The sequence below is a fragment of the Drosophila bipectinata genome, chromosome 3L (assembly GCF_030179905.1).
Source record: "Drosophila bipectinata strain 14024-0381.07 chromosome 3L, DbipHiC1v2, whole genome shotgun sequence".
NCBI lineage: Eukaryota > Metazoa > Arthropoda > Insecta > Diptera > Drosophilidae > Drosophila > Drosophila bipectinata.
This window is the reverse complement of record NC_091738.1, coordinates 13,032,338-13,053,644: the sequence shown is the minus strand read 5'-3', so window position 1 is coordinate 13,053,644 and position 21,307 is coordinate 13,032,338. Positions and strand designations below refer to the sequence as shown.

Here is a 21,307-nt window from a genome sequence, read left to right as displayed (position 1 = left end):
CTGCCACTTTCCTCCATTGTATGTATGTATATCCTGCTGCGAAGTTGCAGGAAACGCGATGGAAATGTCTACGGCGGATTTTTCTCCATTCCACTCGGGTTGTGTAGCAACGGTCTTGGTTTATTTATGGCACAGCTGCTGCTGCACCCAGAGGATGTACTACAGTGGATCCCGGCTATAAAAGAAACTAGAGTTGGTATGGCTTTTCTCCCTTTTATAGCCAGGCTGCCCTGTGGCGGCAGTTACTTTGCATACATATGAGCGTGTTGCAAGTCAGTTATAGTGGAATATATGGTTCCACTTTAAGTGAAACTGCTACGGCGAGTGCTAAAAGGGAAAAACACCACAAGGCACAGGACGATGCAAACACACACACACACAAGAACAGTGCAGGATCCTGCAGGTGACTCGGCGCCAAGAAGTGACATCTGTATCGTGTATCTTGTATCTGGTATCTCTGGGCATATTTGCACTCAAGGTGCGGCTACGGATGCGGATGCGGATCCTTCCTGTTGCTGTTACACGGCCAGCAGGATACTGTTGTGCCTGGCAGCAGAGACAACCTGGCCCACGAATAATTAATAGTGTCTGGGCCCGGTCAATGTGTGCTAACGATTCCAGTTGGATGCCTGCCTCCTGCTGCCTGCCACCTGCAATGGTAACTGGAGCTTTTCACGAGCGCTTTCCACCTGTCCCTGTGTCCTGTATCCGTGCATGTGTGTATGTGTGTGAGTGGGCCTTACTATTTAATGAGCACTCAGCCGCAGGATTCTGTGGGCGTGGATATTCGTGGCGCATCCAGCGGATTCTGCCAGTCACCGACTAGCAAAGAGAACGAGAACGTGGCGAGGACCTTTGCCTATTTTCAGGCGCCTTGAGTGGAAAACTTGGCTCGTGGTTGCTGTTTTACGACGCTGCCTTGCCACTATCCTTTCAACCTGCCCCTTTTGCTCCTTGCTCTTTGTAATTTTCTAAATTTACCTTTTGGGTGCATTTACGGCCGTGTGCTATAAATAAATGCCACAGACTGACGGGAATCCTTTTTGTTTTGAAAGTTTTCGAATTAATTTCGCTAAGAGCTCGCTCCTTGGACGCTCTGTCATTCCAACCGCCTTATGGGGGGCATTAAATCGATTCAAATCGCATCATATACATTTCCTGAAATCCGTATAAGCACTCGTAGTAGTACTCGCACTCGCCGGCTATCACAAACAAATCAATAAAATTGAAAAGTTTATTTGATTTATAAATATACAAATCAGTTTTTACGAGCACAGACTCCTAGAATTTCCATACCCATCGCGTACTCACATCCAATCATATCGTAAAAATTATGAAATTATGTTTATAGGAGGCTCCCGGCCAGGAAAAGGGGCAAATAGCCCATATAATAGAATGAATTCCTTGGCCCGTGGGGATCGTCATGATGAAAAACTTCCGCCCTGAGAGTGCCATGGGTGATTTGTTTGTTTAAACAACCAGATGAGATCCATGGGGGCTCCGGGGTGCAAAAAATAAATATTAAACTCAAGAAACATAAAACACGAATAATTGTTCATAAATTGATTCGGATCTTTCTGCCCGTTCTGTTATTTATTTACGGCTTCATCATCATTAATCGGTGCTTGGCCAATTTTTTATTTGCGGCCAAAATGGAAATTTTAGCCATAAGTTGGATTAGCCGGCAAACGAGCGGCTTTGGGCCAAATCCCGAAATGGCATTACGGCTAATAGGCCCACTACTGAAAAATCCAATTGAAATGGCTGAGTCGAGCACTCGAGTTGAGTGTCGCAGAAACATATTTGTTGCGTGGCAGGAGGAGCTTGTTATTTGAAGTATATACAGAGAGAAAAATTGTGAATAAGTTATAGGAATTTTAATACAAAAATTTAAAATATAACGAAGCTGAAACTCATGTGGAAAATTGTACAAAATCTCTCAGGATTTTATTGAGACATTTTTTGTAGGAACTCACCGAGTAAACGCTATTCACACACAGAGTGTGTATATATGTGATTATGTTGATCCTTCTGCGGTGGCTCTGAGTGTGTGTGAGTATCTGTGTGTGCCTCGCTCGAGAACACTTGAAGCTTTAAGCTTCAGCCGTATAATCACACTCGACACAGTCATCAACATCATTGACGTACTCATCATTGCCGTCATTCGTAGCTCTTCTTCCCGTCTCTAGTTTTCTTAAAAATTTTTGCTTTTTATTCCCCACATGTTTTCGTATTCCTTTTTTTTATTTTTTTTTTTGTACACTGGGGTGTGAGTGCCAAACACTAGAGTGAAAGATTATCAAAAACTGTTTACTCGTCTCGGAGCTCGAGTGCCGAGTGCTGCCAGTTGGCAGTTGGCTGGGCTTTCTGTTTTTTTTTTGTTCCTAGCACATGTCCTGGCACTTTTTTTCTGCTCACTTGCCACTGACAGACGCCCTTCAACGCTCGCCGCTGTTGTAGCCACCCCCCTTTGGACATAATTTCCATGAGATTGATTGACAATTGCCGCATTTTGTGGCACATTTGCAAAACAGTTGGCCGCCCGTGGAGCCTTGTATCGATTAGGCCACGGCAGGATGCAGGACGTGCTACAAACACGGCCGGGACACGGCGCTGAGAGAGGTCCTGACACAGCCCCACCCACTCCTGGATAACATATTGAGGGTGGTAAACACTCCTTCGAATAGCTTTTCTAAAGTTTCTGGAACGAAATTTATTACAATTCTCCAACTAAAGGTGTTGTTTAAAATTCCTTAGAAGTCCCCGCTGTGAATCCTTTTTCTAAACAGCTTTAGAAATGTATGCACGAGCGTGGACACACGTTTTTCTTCGCTTTCCAGGCTTTGTTCTAGATTCCTTTCTCTTGGTTTTGCCCTCGAGGATTGTTGCAAATTTGTGTAATTTGCGCCAGCTAACAGGCTGTGTGCCACTGCCACTGCAACTGCACAAATTTGTGAGAAGAAATGGGATGCGTGACTTTGTTCCAGTAGTCAGTCCCCAGACTCCCTGACTCGGCAATTGCAGGAGATTTCAAAAGAGGCAGCCAGGCAAAAGGCAAAACAATTGTAAGCCTCAGCACATGCGGGTCTCCACTTGGAGAAAAAGGTCTATCTCACATAGGATAAGATATACAAGATTATGAAAAATATATGCCAGTGCATCCTTGTAGCAGCCTGACTCTGTCCCACGTTATTGTTATTTTGCCAAGGGAGTGCAGCGACAAGTTGCATCCTGGGGATCTGTGCAACATCTTGATATATTCGCTTGCCAAGCTGACTCTATTGTATCTCGTTTTGACGCTTTTTAGTGGCAACAAGAAAGAGAAAGAAACATTTAATTGTGCAGTCGGCAGATGACACAAAGTAAACTGAAATCCCAGCAACAAAAAACTTTCAAATGGAAAACCATGAGTGGGGAAATGGGTTGCAACAAATTGAAAATTCTTCGGGCTTTTGTAAACAAACTGAAATGGTTTTCTCGTGGCTCCTTTTTTTCGGAAAAATTTGTTTCTGCCCTATTTGAAGTTGGTGTGCCTCACTTGATTTAGCCGGAATGCATATGTGTTTGTTTTAAAAAAGGAATTTGGAATACTTGGGAATCAAGTTTGGAGTACGGGAAAGAAAAATATAGTATCCTCTTTAATCTTCCTGGTATCTACTAACAAATTATTGTAAAAAACAAGCCAAGAAAATACCCAGTCTGGCAGAGAATTTCCATTTATCAGGTGGTTTCCCAAAGGCCTATAAATAGCGATTGTTTTCAATGAGATTCCGATTCTGATTCCGATTCCGGGCGCTCTCTTTCGCTCGACGGCCTCTATTTGGGTTAACAAAAATAGATATAGCCGGCGATGCACTCTATCCCCCGACTCTCTGTCTCTCTCTCTCTTTGTGGCACTCGTCTCACTCTGTTCTTTCTTCGTGTGGGATTTATTTTTGATTTAGCGAAATTGAACAAAACGCTGACCACCAAAATAAACTCTTACTCATGTCGCCTTCGGTGCTTCAGTGCTTCGGTGCTTGTTGTGTTTTTTAATTATTTACAAGATAAAAATATATAAATAATTCGGCGCTGTGAGATTGTTAATTTTGCATATACCGTGTCATGGTTGTCAACGCTGCGTATGCGCAACGTGAGATTCTACCCCTTCAAATCTGTTATTTGTTATTATTCTGGCCCATTCACGCTCTACAATCCTGAGTATAAACAATCCGATTTGTTTATGTACAAATACATCCAAGACTAGGACTAGTACTTGGGAGGGGGATTGGGGTGTATAATTTTCCATAACGCTGTGAATCTGTTTATGGATAACATATGCTACTCAGCTAAATCAGCTCTTCCGACACACAACCTATACCGTGCTCATATATTTCTTTTTTTTTTTTTTCATCCCAACAATTGTTTATTGCAATATTTTGTAGTTTCTTTTTGGCAAGCGAAATGTTCGCTTAAATTTTCAGATAAAAATTTCATTCGCCAACTAGGAAAAGTCATTTTCACATTTTCACAATCGCAACTGCAGGCAGCCTGCTTTTCTTTGGGTTTTCTTTGGCTTTGCTCTCGGTGGCGTCATCAACTTATAAATGTGTTCTGATAAGAGCAGCCAGAGGTGGGTGTTGTGTCTGCTGCGAGGTGGCATCGCAGGGGTGTCCTGGAGGAAACGAGAGCACCGTGCATTTTCCATTAATTTTCGCCCGGGAAGGTCACTGTGTTTTGTCGCCAGTTGCAGTTTATTTTAGATATTTTCGTGTTCTCTGCAAAATTTGTGTAATTTGCACTTTTGGCCGCAGACGTTTGTGAATTTATTTCCGTTTAGATTGTGTCATTTTGGTAATTTTGGCTCTCGGTGCGTATACGCAACGTGTGCATTCGCGTGGGCGTTCCGTATACGCACTGTTGACAAGAATAGTTTGGTTTGAGCCAACTTTTTACCCTGTGTTTTACATTTTTCTGCTAATATTGAACATTAAATGACAATGGCAGAGGTGAGAAGCTTATGGAATTTCTCGTTAATGCCACCTGTCCATGCCACCTGCCACCTTGCCATCTTTAACGCACCGATGGGGCTTTATTGATTTATGTGTTCAAGCCACTAATGACGTCATCAGTGGTTGCAATAAGTAATTGAAAAATAAGTGAAATGCTTGGCTTATTGAAGGGGAAATATTGTCATGAAATATGAAATGCTGTTATGGCATATAGACTACAATTTCAATAAACTGCAATGTGAACGCCCTTGAATATCCTTTGTGTGGAATATATGACACATTTGCACTCCTTTCTTCCTCCGCCCTTATAGGCCAACCTGGTCTACCCTTAACGCCCAAATGAAGCGGACGCTGGCCAAAAGCGCGTTTAAACATAAAAACTTAATTATGTGTCAAAAATTGTTGCCGGCTCGTTAACGCAGTGTTCAACATTGCGGCCACGGGCATTTCGTGTTTGTGCATACATTGACGCTACCATGCCCCTCCATTTTCAGGCCCCTTGTTACCCCTTGTTACCACACCTCTGGACCCCACCGAAGATATTGCAGATGTGTGGAAAATCCAAGCCTGGCGAATGGAAAACGGCGAACGACCGCAAACACAAAACCAAAAACAAACAAAAGTTGAGCGAGGACATGAATGTAAATAAAAGGGGCGGGGCTGCAGCTGTGGCAGGGGGGTTCTGGTGGCAGCGGGTGGGTGTGGGGGATGGGGTTTAAGGGATGTTCAGGCCAATAAAAAGTAGCTGTAAAATGGCATTTACGGCATCCAACTACACGAATTTATGGCCCTGTTTTTGTCGGGTAATGCGCAATTAAAACTGCCAAGTGCATTACATTAAATTAAAATTAAAATTAAAAATGAAAATGGAAATGAAAATGCAATGACAACAAAAACGCAAACCGTATGCCCATGATAAATTGCAAGGCCCTGGCAGATTCAAGAGCCCAGAAACAAGATCATAAACTGTCCCAGGGACTTTTCCTATATGATCTATTATTTTGGGAAATCTAAAAACTACATCCAATGATGCCAATGAAAACGGCATTAATCTTTCACATTTCCTCGGTGACTAATTAAAAATAATATTTTGAATTAGCCAAATTATATTGTGGCTGGCTGGGTAATTTTCGCAATGAATTTATAATTTTAATTAGCATTCCGGGGCGGCAGTGCTCAGTAATATTTAAACAGCTCATAAATAGAAAAGTTTATTCAAAGTGCAGGCTTAATGATGTTCATGATTTTAATTAAATCTTCTTTGCCCGGTAGCTCTGATTTTAATTAAGGAAAAATACCTATACTATGTAGCTGTAGAAAGTTTCAGGCCATAAAGGTGTGGAAAAAGTAAAGTTTCGATGGGCTATGATAGCTAGTAACTAGCCCACTCTGCGTATACGTTATTCATGCAATTCATTCAGCCTTTCGGAGCATCAGCTGTTCCGCCATCGATTCGCCATAAACAATCGAAACGAGAGGAAAAAACCAATTAAAATCATGCGTCGAAATGCGCGACCACTTCGGGAGTGCCACAAGGGGCCTGGTGGGAGTGGCTGAATGGGCGGACTCTAAGGGGGGGTGCTACAAGACCACAAATAGCTGGCGCAGCATCGTCAGCTGGTCCATAAAGTATTTTGGCCTGCCTACGCGACCATTAATGCTGTAAAAGCAGTGCGACGACGGCAAGATACGACTATGTATGCAAAAAAAAAAAACAAATACTAGACGAAACGAAAATAAAACTGAAATTGGTTCATTACTAAGTAGGAGTGAGGGAGGCTGGGACGGGGGAGGCCACCTTGACGTTGCTGCTTGAACTCGAGCCAGAGAACTATTGAAGGGTGTTGTGAAGGCCCGCAGAACTCGGGTGATTTGCACTTCTCGCTAATGGGAAAATTTCCGATTCCGATTCCAAAAAGAGTCGTTTCTTGTGCCGTTTCTTATGCTATTGTTACACGTAAACAAAATTTGTGCTGCCCTTGAAGTGGTCTCTTCCCCCAAATGACAGCTATCTGTCTGGTTCTCCAAACAAACTAGATTGGGTTCCCCTTGGATATAGCACATTATATATATCATTTTCTAAAATTTCCAGCAATTATTCGCCTTGCTAGAATTATTCCATGAACTAGCCAATATATATTTTTCTCTGGAATTTTTTTTTTTAGCCATTTCTGACCCTCTCGAGTACAAAATGTGATTGATTACAAACGAATTCTCGCCCGAACGGACTCATGAATCATTATATTTGAGTTTTTCGAGTGCGGTGAGTGTTCGCATCTGGCCGAATGGTGGAAAAAGTTGCGAAAAAGTTTCCCGCCCAGGCATGTGACCACTACGTCATCACTTTCCTCCTGATATGCCCCATCCCGCCCCTGAAAGACCCACCATTTTTGACGGGACTTCAAAAGCCAAAAAGGCAGTTGTTGGCAATGTCGAGGCGACTGGGGGACTTGAATGTTTGGCGCATTTATGTTGTCAGTTCAGACATGTCACAGCCACAAGACAGACACACATTAGAAACAATTTTCGAATTCTAAATATTTATTGTGTTGGCTTTTTTTGTGTTTTGCCTTCTTGCCTTTGGCAATTAGCCCAGTTATGGCGAAAGGGCCTGGATTTCCATCTTGTCGGCAATTAGGTGTGTCACTTGCAATTAGAAAGTGTGTCAAAACCAAGGACAAACTATACCTATCTGGAAAAATTAATTGTCATTTTCCCGGTATAGATAAACATTTGCAATTCCCCAGAAATATGTGTTACTTTTTTCTGCCTTTTTTCTGTTGGCCAACAAATCGCGAATGGCCAACAAATTGCCTCGGCTCGCTCTATTTAATTTGGCTAAAAGCCCAATCCAAAAACTGAAACCCGTCATCTGTCTACAAACAAAGAGAAGGGAGAAATGAAAAAGGCCAATAGGATAGAAATCAATTTGAAGGAAATTTCAATAAAAAACACGAAAGTGTTAAATTAACCCTAGAAGGAGGCATGGCTTAGACAAATATATATATGCCATTTTCCAATAATGACCACATTCCTGGTATTTACTGAAGGCTTCTGGTAATGGAAAATCTAATAGTAATAAAAATTTGTTTTCACATTCAGTTTTATTTTGGCCATAAGGCCCCACTCTAATCTTTCCGCAAATATTCTCCGTTTTTCCATCCAAGTAGTGCTTAGCCATAAATTTGATTGGATTTTGGCTATTAAAATGCCAAAAATTCTTTTCATTTCTGTCAACAAGCAGTGACGAACTTGAATCCCTCTTCGAAGCACCTCTGACCCCTCTCACTTGGTAGTTTTTCTTGATCCATAGGCGGCTCCTTGCAGTCCAGCCCTGTGCCAAAAATAGCAAAACGATATTAATTTTTGTTTGCTTTGTTTTGGTCGGTTTCTTTTATTTTCTCCCCACTTTTTTCTTTCCACAAAAATAGGCAGGAAATGAGAATTGAATACAATAAAAATCATTCAATAGTATCATTCCGCAACTTTCATTGTTGTTGCAAATTAATAATAGATAACAATGGTAAGAGAAGCGGAAGCACAAAGCACAAAGCACATAATAGATGTGAGGCATGTGGCAAACAATAAGCCAAATACGAGGCACAAATAACGAGGGGACAAGTGGATTATGAGGGAGGAGGTCCTGAAATCCATCCCTGTTTTAATTAACTCTCTGCCAGACAAGAAATGCGGTGATTTTTCCATCTGTAGTGCCTCGCAAATTGCCTGTGCAACGTTTCGGAGGATAAGAGTGCCAGGGGGTTAGAGGTCAGAGGGCTTCGGGGGCAGTAATTTGAAGTTATGTGCGGTCTGATGTAACTGGCCAGGCCACGCCAGCAAACAACTCTGGTCGAGGTCCTGCGAGAAATTTCCATCCTGGTAGGCTTGCTCTTCCATGCGGCAAGTTCACAACTAAAATTGCTTATCTTGCCACAAACAAAAATAGCCATAAAAACTTTCAACTAAAGTCCTGTTCTGGCGAAAACATATTGTGAGTGAGCGAAGTGATAAATCGGATTAATAAAGGAAAAAATAAATATACTCACTGGCATTATTACGTTTTAAGGAAAGCTACACAAGGTCCTGCAAGGTCCTGGCTCACAAAATAAATTACATTTGCGGGAGAAATGTGAGAAGTGTGTCCTGGGTGGCCGAATAGAAACTCCAGCTCATTTAACCAACAGAAAAGTGTATAAATGGCAGGACACATAGGTGGCAGGATGCGAAACGAGCTTAAGCTCGCCTCAATGCGGTCGAGTGTGGCTAGGTGCCTTGCTGGTGTCCTTGAATCAGAATCAGACACTCGAACTCGGCCACACAAACTTTCAACTCGCAGCTCTGGCTCTCGGAAGGTGATGGAGATGGTGGGTGACCTCGTCAGTGCACCTTCACCTGTCACAAAGGCGAGAAGACGAACTCGGGCTTCGGTGCACGGGCACTCAGCGAGGAGAATGCGAAAAGCCGAGCTCTGAGATGGCAGCAAAGCAACCTCTGACCCTCGCAGCAGCACAGCCACACAGCCACAAAAGCAAGAAACGTTAAAATAACAAGCAAACACGGAAGAAAATCAGTTGGTTGTACTGAATTTAATAAGATATATAAATAAAATAGCATTTTTAATTGCATATTTATTTAAATATATTTTTTAGAACTTTAAATATTCTCTAAAAAAAACTAAAAATATTTTCCCAAACATATAACAGTGTCTTAACTGTGAGTTGTATCCTGTTTCCAATTTTCATTCAGTATCCTTATTCCACGGGCACTTCGTGGCACACAACCTCCCAACCACCGCCCACCGCCTATCGCCCTATCCCCCCAGACCCCTCTTCGCCCTAACCACCGGACAAAGTAGGTCGTCGCGTCTGTCCTTGCAAAGGAGCGAAGGCAGGCATAAAGGCGAACCCGAGGAACACGGAGAGCCCGAAGACGGCCAACAAAAAAAAAGGACTTCACCTAACCTCATTACGAGTTTTGCTACGCCAACTGATGACGTCATTGGTTGGGCTCTGCGCCTTCACCAGCTCGTTCGTCTCCAAAGGCTGCGCACAAAGGTTGAATGAAGTGGGAGGTGGGTGGCAGAAAGGCCAAAGGTTGGGCATTTGAGTCAAAATTTAAAGATTTTGGAGATAATTTAATAATATATTTTATTGTTAAAAATGTTGTTTAATAAACTTTAACATATAGTTTAAATAAAATACCAAAAAAACATTAATTCACGGGCGAGTTAAAGGATCTATGCGACTGAATGGAGCTGCTGGCTGTGGAGCTGCCTGGAAAGGACCTGCGCACTCAGCACAGGAGAGCGACAGGACGAGGAGAGTTATTGAAGTCGTCGGCTTTATATTTTGTTGGAATAACAAAAATAAAAACAACACTCTGTAAACAGTAGAAAAAGTAGCCAAAGCAACCGAAAAGGTTGCAAGGCGGGTGGCGGTGGGGTATTAACACAGGGGGCGGGATTGTGGTAGTGGCAGGAAGGCGGAGTGGCGGGGTGAAAGGGTAACATGCGTAGCGGCAACTGAGACATTGGAATTATTATTACATTTACTTGCTTTTATTGCGCTTCAGCTGGGGCCTCTCTCTTCCTATGAAGAGTGGTGCCCCTCCTATGAATTTTTGTTTTGCCTTTTTGTGAATGTAATTTCCACATCCCTGCCAGGACACTCGGGAGCACACAAAGTGGGTTGTCCAAGGTGGATGACAAAATCTTCACTAATCCCATTTGAAATTCATTCAGCTGCCAAATGGATTTAATTTTAATTTCATATTAAGCAAAGACAAATCCAAACATTTCCTCCTCAGCTGATTTGCATGCAAATAAGCCAGCCAGCCAGCCAGGCAGGATTCAAAACCAGGACGCAGGCCATAACCCTGCCAAATGCAGATGCTGTATTGTTTGCCTTTGACCCGCAAATATGATGGCATGTCATGGTTCAACGCTTCGTTGCCTCCGATGAAATGTGGATAATTACCATATATAGCAGGGAGTATATCCATGGCAGATAGAATATATCTGGCCCAGAAGGGCATCCCTGCCAGTTGATTGTCCTCTCGACTGTGACTAATGCAAACACAAGAGGTGGAATGCCTGATTGAAAACGAAAACTAGAAATTCCTATTTATTGCCAATAATTCAATAAACAATCGCCCAAAATTATACGCAATTCCAGGCCATTTCATCGCATTTGTAGTTCTCATAAAAAATCCATCCATAAATCCTTATTTCGTATTTCAACACCTTGACGTTTTTACGAATGAATGAACAGGCAAATGGCCAGATGAAAGAACCGGAGCGGATATACAATATATTAAAATCTGAGAGCGAATAAATATGCAAATGAACGAATGCCGAAGGTGGGCCAACACACATCACGATGAACTCTGGGAACTGACCTCAGCTTTCAGTATTTTCTGGGCCTCTTATTATTTTATTGTTATGAATTTCAATTCAGTTGTCTCAAGGACGTTGCACGAAATTAAAGAACCCAAATATGCGCAACACTTTAGCGCCACTTGCGCACGTATGGCGCTGCTCTGTCCTTGTATACACTGCGTATACGTGATGTGTGTTTTAAGCAATCTTTTCCAGCTCTTCTATCTCTTCCGTATTCTGGTTTTTCAATTTCCTGTTGCGTTTGTGCATTAAGCCCCATGAAGAACCCATGAGCCCGAAAACTAATCTGCCAAAGGTACAATTCATTTTTTTGAATAAATATGTTTTTTGTTGTAAATAAAGGGAGCCAGCTCTGACCCGCGTCCTGCCCGAATGCCCTTGGCATTATATACAATTGGTACTTGCTTTATGTACCAGATTCCCCTGCAGCTTCAGGGGAGTTTTTTCTTCCTTCACGAGTGTGTTGCGTGTTCTGGTTTTTCCAGATCAGTGCCCCGCAGCTCCAGCAATATTTTCCCCTGGCATAATTGCGGCGACAATAGCAACAAGAAGCAGCGTCCTCTAAGTGCCAGGATGTGGCAGGAAGAGAGCGAAGAGACCCCCAGTTCTGAAGGCAATTTGCTTGGCCAAATGCCAAGGGCCAAGTATTTCATATTCGGAATTGAGTGGCAAAGTCAAAAGTGCCAGAGAATTCGAAAAGAAAGCTCGCCAAATACCCATTCCCACCACCGACCTCCGTTAATTATACACTAATATTTTGTAAACATCGGCGATCAACACTCGATGACGTCACTAAAGCCAAATCGAAGACGTCTTCGTCTTCCGCTGATTTGTATCTCAGAATCTGAGTAGCCGTGTATCTGTGCATCTGACGGATAAACAAATGGGCTGCGTGCGCTCATCGATTTTTATGAGTTCAAAGATTTACTTTCTGCCGCATTCCACCGAAAATCTGCATCGAACTGCATGCCAGAATGGCCAGAATAGCCGGAATTGCCGGCAAAAAAATAAAAACAATGCCTCTCGGGCCAAAACCAATGAAAAACGAAACAAAAGATCCAAAACAAAAATATATTAATGGCGTCATTTGTCGAACAGCAAAGTGCAGAACAAAATGTGTTGCTCGCCAGGGAAATGAACGAAAAAATAACAAATTAAACCCAAATATTTAGTGTAACGAATGGACAGTGGTTCGAACTAAGCCGATATTGAAGATATTAAAAATACACCTATGTCCTATCTCAAAGTCAAATCATTTAAATCGCAATTAAAGGAACCGCTTATTAAACAAATCCCAAGTTCCATTTTGAAGGTGGCACCCAGAGGTGGTGTGCTTTTTGGGGTCAAAAGCCAAACACGTGCTCTGGCCAAACATTTGCCTTTGGCTTTGGCTTTAATTGCGAAAAGGCACGCGAATCTGGGCCGGAATTGTTGTTTTCATTTTTGGAATGAAACGCCTACCGCCGCCAGGAACTCAATCTCAGTCTCAGCGGGTTCCGGCAAACTATTTTCGGATGCCCAATTAATCTTTGGCCAAGAGAACTCACTGCGTGCGGCGATGTGGAATTTTAAGCGATTTGCTAGTCATTATTTATTTTTCTTGCACACCTCCGGGCTACCGACCACGGAATACGGAGGCGTTTGAGATCGCCAAGAGCAACAATAAATCGTGCTAAAAATAAGGTCCACACTAAAGAACTTGGCCAGCAATGAACTTACAACGTCCATCGTACATTTATCATTATCAGAGGACATTGGACATTTGAAACATTCATGAGCTGGTTAAGGCCAGCGACTTGATAAATGTTCCACAGAGCAGACTTTTCCAACTCTTCAGGGGTGTAGGAAATCGAAGCTCCAGATACCCTTTCAAAGTAATTGGGGGGCTTTGTTCGCATTATCAATACTCGATTCGAATTGGAAAAACCATATATTATTTAGGGTCTTTGTCTGTGACTTATTAGTCCAAACACGAAGGGCTAACAGGTTGGCCGAAAGGCATAAAGTCAAAAAAATAAGAAAGTCTATATATTGGGCATACTTTGTAGTTCTATTTCTTGTAGAAGCAGTCAAGTGTCAATATAATAAGCCACTTGGGAAGCCTCTTAACCAAATCATTCTAAATCAGTTATGAAATTAAATTATACCTATTTTTTTCTAGTGTAGTTATTGAATGGCTGGCCCATAATCGAAAATCAATAGGCGTCGGGCGCCACACATATGAGAAATATGGTCTCGGCCAGGCCAGGTAAACCGTTAACGGCCAATGGCCTAAAGTTGATTATGAATATTTTATGCGATTCATCAAACTGCGCAGTTGACATGGCCGACAGCAGCAACAGGGTTGTAAAAACAAAGACTAAAGCTGCCAGGATAACGGACTGACTGGATGTTAACCATGGCTTATAGCAGACAGCCGTTTGTTCCGAAGGCGGGTTAATGACATTACCAAGTACCAGGCACCAGGCACACCCTGATGCCATCGATTTTGGCTCTCACAGATCCCCATCCCGGGCCAGGAGTCTCCAGATGACGCCATGTCAGGTTGCAGGACCTCGGGGCTATAAAAGCCGCGTAATATCCAATAAAAACAATTAAGTTAATACACGAAGTGCAACAATTGAGCGAAAGTGGAAACAAGCACCCCACCCGCCCACACACACATACCGAGTGTGTTAGCCAAGGCCAAGTCAAGTTGGTCAAGAGGAAGAAGCAGCTTGCATGCCAATGGCCAATAAGTCGCTGTGGCACGCAAAATGAAAGCCCCCGAAAAAGTAGGAGAAAGCTAGTACCCGAGAAAGCCAGAGAAAGCAACGAACACAATTAGAGTAACTTGCTTAAATTTAAAAAAGAAAATGGAAAGTGTGGTCGGGACGTGAGTACTAGAGTTGCTCTAACTTTCTTTCCAAACTAAATTAGAGCACGACACTTGAAGAAACAATAAAATATATAATGGAATAAGATAGAAAAAGAATATACTAAATTATATTTAGTTTTATGATTTAAGACAAGAAAGACTTCAAAAACTTCTCTAAAAATTAAAAATAGAACATAATTTTCTCTCAGTACCTTCAGAGGTCAGCTGCTGGCGGATGTTGTGGTTGTGGCCGGAAGTGAATGGCGTCGAATTGGGAAGGACCCGCCAGCGAAAAGGAAGCCCCTCACACAGGCACACATCCTCACAGTTTCACAGACACTTTCGTGTGCCCCCAAAGTGTTGAGGTTGCCGCTGACGCACTCTGAAATGTAGAAAGACGCCGCCCTTCGCGCCTCCCAGCCCTTGTAGAGCATTTAAAAATAAATGCACTTGACTTGCAAAATGCTTGCACCAAACAAAACAAAATGGCAGCCATAAATTTAGACAATGGCGACGCTCGAGAGTCGGCAATAAATGTTTGCCACTCGCTATTGCAAACTGCAACTACTATTTCTGTTGCAATTGCAATTGCTATTGTTACAACAATTGGCATAACAAGAGCTACGGGCTTAGTTGCAACATTGACACGCTTTTGGTAAACTTTGGCTTTAGTTTTAGTTTTAGTCCTGGCTATTTTTCTTGCCCCGCCCCTCTCTTTTCACTGTAACCCCCTTAAGGACGAAACAGGAAACATTCCGCCCTGCAATATGCAAATGGAAAAGCTAGGGGCGCCCTGCTTTTAGCACTTAAGTGGATTTTTGGCATTTGATGCAATGTATCTTGCTGGCAGGGGCAGTTTTTTATACCATATTTGGAGTAAGCATATAAGGATACATATAAGGAGTGAAGTCACGATTTTTCTACTTGGCTTTTATTAGTTTGTATATCAGTTATAAATATAAGATTTTCCCTTACATATCCTGTAAAAATAAACTTGTTTAAACTCGTGATTGATTACCTCTATAAAGACATTAAATATTTTCAATCACTGCCTGAGTCTTCGTAATTTTCTTCATGGCTAATTATTTTCGCTGATGTTGGCCCAGCATTTTTCAATTAGCGTCAGCAAAGCAAAGAAACCATTAATCACACATGAGGCTGTCCCGGCTTTTAGCTTTGTCATCAAATGGGGCCAGAAACTTTAGAGCCATTGTTGTTTTGTTTTTGGCGGACAAAGTAACTCGAGTATCCTGATGGCAGGGGAAGACTGTTTGGGCCAAGTCAAGGCTGTCCGACGACGGACAATGTCAAACAATTTGAGGGCAATTAAGTTGCCATTTTGTAATGTTCTGCATACGTGTTGGCAAATTATGTTTGCAGATTTATGAGCTTCACTAAATGCAGTCTCAGCAAAGGGCGTGTGTGTGGGGGTGTCGGCGTGGGCGTGTCATAAATTTTAGCAGCCATTATCTGACAGTGTTTTTATGACAAGGCCAGGAGCGGTCTTTACGTCCTTGTCTTTCTTTTGGCCAACTTTTGCCCGAACAACGAAAAGGTCTCACCTCATTAAAATGGGAAATTAATTGCATTCTGGCATGGCGTTGTGGTCGCCTCAAGGATATTCAACAGGTTCCAAGGTGAAGTTGGCCACTTCACACATACATACTATACATATATGTACTATATATATGTATAAGGCTATAACCACTCACACATACTGGAACACAAAAAATTAATTGTCGGGCTGCGGGCTAACATGTTGCATGCCACAACAAAAATTACAAAACCAGGAGCTGAGACTTTGCATGCAGTTTAGTTTCATTTTGCGCCACAAATAATTGCAACTGAAAAATAGGAAAAAAAATGTGTAGAAAAACTTTATTCGCTTTGCTTGCACGCGATTAAAATAAATGGAAAATTCAAGCAGCGAAAATGAAAGCTTTTGTCTGGAGGATAGTTTGGGTTTCAACTAGTTGGGTACCCATGGTCTGGCATTAATTTAATTAAAGGTAATAAAGGACTAATTGATTATTCAATAGTTTATATAAACTTCAGTTTATACCTCTTTGGCTTTCAGTTATTTAATCATTTATTTTATAGCCACAGCTTGGCATGCCCTGATCATTAATTTTTGAGTTGAAAACCAAAACTCGCCAGAAATGTTGTCAAAAATGCGATTGCAATTATATAACGACGAGTAGGCACTCGCCATGAGGGCTAATAAACAACAATTTAGTCCGGCTAAAATGCAACAAAACTATATAATTTTAGTGGCAGCCATAAGTCCTTATGCGACCCCTTGCATGTGAGGTGAAAGGGCAGCGAGAGTGACAAGTGGCGCACAAATCTGCATGCGAATGTGCATTTATTTGAATATGAATGGCTTCGAATCCGATTAGGAATGGCAACTGAATATGAAATGAAGACATTTGACTGCCAAGTCGATCCAGAGGTTAACCATTTTCGAGGCCTCTACGCATTGCAATCCATTAGAAAAATGACCCGGCATATTACTCGCCATTTCCGGTGGGGCGTAAAAATTCAAATTTGATTGCAATGCGGCAGAAAGTGAATCACAAAGCTCCAATCTAGGCAAAGGCCAAATGGCAGCGCCAGCGGCAAACGGCATTTGTGAACTGACCCCAAAAATAGACCATAGACGCATTGGCGGAGCACAAAAAAATGCGCTTGATTTAGCGGCATTTAAATGCAAAGGCTGAGTTTGGTGCTCAGCCTTCGGAATTTGTAAATTAAAGCTAATAAATAAGGGAGAGCTGACCAACCTCATTTGCATAACTAGGGCAGTAGTCAGTGAAGCTCTGCAATTAGACGATAATTGTCAATCAGCTGAGGGCCCCAAAAAGTGTGCTATAAAAAGTGAGTGGGGTGGAAATTGCCTTTCCTTTCCATATCTTATCAGCTGTCCGCAACTATTGATTTACAGAACAGTTGGATACAGTGGATGTGGCTACTATTTATAGATTACAAAAATATATGTTTCTTGTAGATAGATTTACGTGGAAAATTCCTCCAATCTTAACTGCTTGCTGAGGTATCTGGAATATTTAATAAATTTTAATCTCGTTCTGCCCCACTGTGCTGCTGTTTGAACGATTACACGGCATGCATAATTATGGTGCTTGGCATTTGTGTGGCTTATCAACCATTGATATGCCGTTAGCTATAATTGCTTTCCAATAAACGACCACTGCTGATTGCCGTTTTCCGTTTTTCCGTTTTCATTGCAGCTATATTGCCCCACAAAATGCTGCCAAACCGCGCCTGAGCCAGAGCCTGAGCCTCAACCTGAACCTGAGCCGCAAAACCACAAACAAAAGAAACAAAAAGGCCAGAACACATCTGTGATCATAGACATAGCAACGAGCCAAGCCGCGGAGAACACAGGACACAGAAACCAAAAGCTATATAGCCACACAGCCAAAAATGAGCGGAAGGGAGAGCGGCAGGGAGACAGCAGCCAACAGCAGCATCCTGCCAGACCGCAACTGAGCGATTTATAAAGCCGCAGACCCTCCTCCCAGGACCGGATAATCAAAATCAATTGCTCGGGCAGCAAATCAAGGCAGAAAAAGCAGAAGCAAAGCACACCAAAACTACGGAGCAGCACATACACCAAAGGAGGCTGTAATGACGACAATTGACGCGATGTAGCGGTGAGTAGAATGCCATTAAATGCATGGGACCTAAGGATATCTATACCCAAAGCTTATTTTTCAAAGTGTAGAATCGTCTCTACTATCCTATAAATATCATTTAAAAACTACTTCCATTTTACAGCAGACTTATGGTCGGCGAACGCGACAGGGACCGTGAGGCGGTACGCTGGGCAACGGGTGAATCAACACCGCTTCAAACCAATAATGGAGTATTACAAATGGTCGGGCAATTGCATGGTGGACAGGCTGCTGGCCAACAACAGCAGCAGCAACAGCAACAATCGACTCAGCAACTTACAAAGCAGCAACAGCATCAACAGCAACAGCAGCAACAACACAAGCAACATCAACAACAACAGGATCTCCTCTATCAGCAACATCACGAGGCAATTGCAATTGCAAGGGGACTGCAGGCTGCAACACCTGCCGACCTCGGCGATAATCAGCCCTACTACGATACAAGCGGTAATGTCGATTGGGAGAGAGCGATGGGAGCCGGTGGAGCTGGTGCATATGGTGGGCTCGGGATCGGATCTGTCGCAACAGGTGGCGGCGCTGGTTATCACCTTGGACCTGCTGGTGCCGCTCGCCACCTGGATTATTCTGATGGCGGCCACCTTGCTGGCTCATCCGCCGAGGGAGTCCTGGGAGCAGCTGCTCAAGGCATTCCTGTCGGATCTGCTGGCGGCTCAGGTGGATCCGGATCAGGCGGCGGTGGAGGAGGAGGAGGAACTGGAGGTAAGCATTCTCGAAAAAAATTCAGACATTTTTATACCCTTGCAGAGGGTAATATAATTTTGGTCAAAAGTGTGCAACACAACGAAGGAGACATCTTCGATTCTATATGGTATAAATATTCTTGATCAGGACCACCTCATATCCGTCTGTTTTTACGTGAAATAGTCTCTTAGTTTTAAAGGTATCTAGCCGCAGCTTAAAGGAAATCTATCTAAAGCAGTTTTCAAGGAAATAGATCTAGAAATCGTTGAAGGTACTCCGCTTGAGAATCGGATGAGAATTGGGGATGATATAGCCATCACTGTAGGCCCTATAGAGGAAAACCCCATTTTCAAGGGATCCCTCACGAAAAGTGGGCAAAAAATCTGAAAAATATTTTGTCTCAGGGTTTTGATGCAGAATGGTGGCGAATCAATCCAGAAATCGTTTAAGGTACTTCGCTTGAGAATCGGATGAGAATTGGGGAAGATATAGCCATCCCTGTAGGCCGCATAGAGGAAAACCCCATTTTCAAGGGATGCATCACGAAAAGTGGGCAAAAAATCTGAAAAATATTTTATCTCAGGGTTTTGATGCAGAATGGTGGCGAATCAATCCAGAAATCGTTTAAGGTACTTCGCTTGAGAATCGGATGAGAATTGGGGAAGATATAGCCATCCCTGTAGGCCGCATAGAGGAAACCCCCATTTTCAAGGGATCCCTCACGAAAAGTGGGCAAAAAATCTGAAAAATATTTTGTCTCAGGAGTTTGATGCAGAATGGTGGAGAATCGAATCCAGAACTAAGGATAGGCGTAATTTATGCGACATTTGCGATCCAATCTTAAACGCAATGGTATATTACTTCGGCTCCGCCCGAAGGTAGCTTTCCTTTCTTGTTCTTTATATTTTTGTTGTCCTTTACAGGACCTCCACAATCGGGCAAAGAAGTTCGCTACGCTCCATTCCCAGTCGCATCACCAACGCACTCGAATCCGAATCCCACAACTTCCCAGCAGACTCAGCCCAGCGGTGGAGGCGGCGGTGGTAGCAGCAGCGGTGGTGGCGGTGGGGGAGGGGGCGTCGGTGGTGCTAGCACCCAGTCGATTATCGGCGGCATTACACAGCAGAGCAACACCACCGGCGCCCTGCAGCGGACACATTCCAGATCCATGTCCTCCATACCGCCGCCCGAGCCGTTCATGATAGCCCAGTCGAAACAGCTGAACAGCCGCGTCAGCATCAACGTGGGCGGGGTGAGGCACGAGGTCCTGTGGCGGACCTTGGAGCGGCTGCCTCACACGCGGCTCGGGCGGTTGAGGGAGTGCACCACCCACGAAGCCATCGTGGAGCTGTGCGACGATTACTCGCTGGCGGACAACGAGTACTTCTTCGACCGCCACCCGAAAAGCTTCAGCTCGATCCTGAATTTCTACCGCACCGGCAAGCTGCACATCGTGGACGAGATGTGCGTGCTGGCGTTTAGTGATGATCTGGAGTACTGGGGCGTCGACGAACTGTACCTGGAGTCCTGTTGCCAGCACAAGTACCACCAGCGCAAGGAGAACGTTCACGAGGAGATGCGCAAGGAGGCCGAGTCCCTGCGACAGCGGGACGAGGAGGAGTTCGGCGAAGGTAAATGCGCCGAGTACCAGAAGTATCTGTGGGAGCTCCTCGAAAAGCCCAACACGAGCTTCGCCGCCCGGGTAAGTCCAGTCGGTTGCACTGACGCTAAGGTACAAGATAGAGTCCTTGATCCTATAAACCCGGTACTCCTCAATCCTATAGCACAGAGAAAAAAAGCAATATGTCTTAAACTTTTGATAAGAATAATCTTTTTTTAAGCTACAACAATTTCCACAAGAATATAAAATATTTCTTTTGAAAACTTTTTTCTCTGTGCTCTCCTGAAAAACCCCCAGAAACCCGAAACCCAAAAAAAAGATTATTATAGATGTGTTCGTATTGTGTTCCTAACCGTTAAACTGTGAACCGTGTCAATGTCAAGCGTAAGAAAACAATATTAAGTTTTATGAAAGAAACCCAGAAACCCTGACAATTCCAAAACATCCATTATCCTATCCAATTTCAATTCTATAACTATAATTTCTATTTACCTCTTGAGTTAATCTTTTGTAGTCGAACTTTGGTTCTGTGCAAAGACACTATTATTTGTACACTATCGCCCAGTTTCTCACTGTGTAAAATATCAACATATATGTATATGGCCGTCGAGCAGATCAGAGTATAGTATAAGAATAACGGCAAACTATCTACCAATCTATATACCTTTCTATCTTACTAATGTTTAAAATCCCACTCAAAGCTGTACAAAACCGCCAAAACCATCACTTGCTTTTGCGACTCAAATCTATGCTTGCACTCTGATCTTTATCCGTTACTCGTTGCTCGCTAATCGTTACTGGTTACTCGCTACTCGTTACGAATGTCCGCCAGTTAACAGTTCAACATACATAAAATAATATACGATGTGATATATCTACTATATAATCCGCTGCTTAGCGCGCAGAGACAATTCGGTCTCAGTGTCTGTAAATATCGCCGAGCTCATGTGAATAAGCCATTTCAAATAAAACGCTTCTCGCTTGTGTGCCATGTATCGTACCGATCGGAACTGGACGCACAGGACAGTCTTCTTCTTCTTTCCC

At 43.1% G+C, this 21,307-nt stretch overlaps 1 protein-coding gene across 1 annotated transcript in view; it reads left to right on the top strand.

The window, feature by feature from the left end:
- Window positions 1-21,307, top strand: part of Shab (Shaker cognate b) — a 51,859-nt gene that overhangs the window by 5,550 nt on the left and 25,002 nt on the right. The window contains exons 3-5 of the mRNA XM_017236473.3: window positions 17,494-17,919; window positions 18,044-18,660; window positions 19,566-20,344. Coding sequence (XP_017091962.2) covers window positions 18,051-18,660; window positions 19,566-20,344 — 1,389 coding nt within the window. The 5' untranslated portion in view covers window positions 17,494-17,919; window positions 18,044-18,050. The remainder of the gene's footprint in view (window positions 1-17,493; window positions 17,920-18,043; window positions 18,661-19,565; window positions 20,345-21,307) is intronic.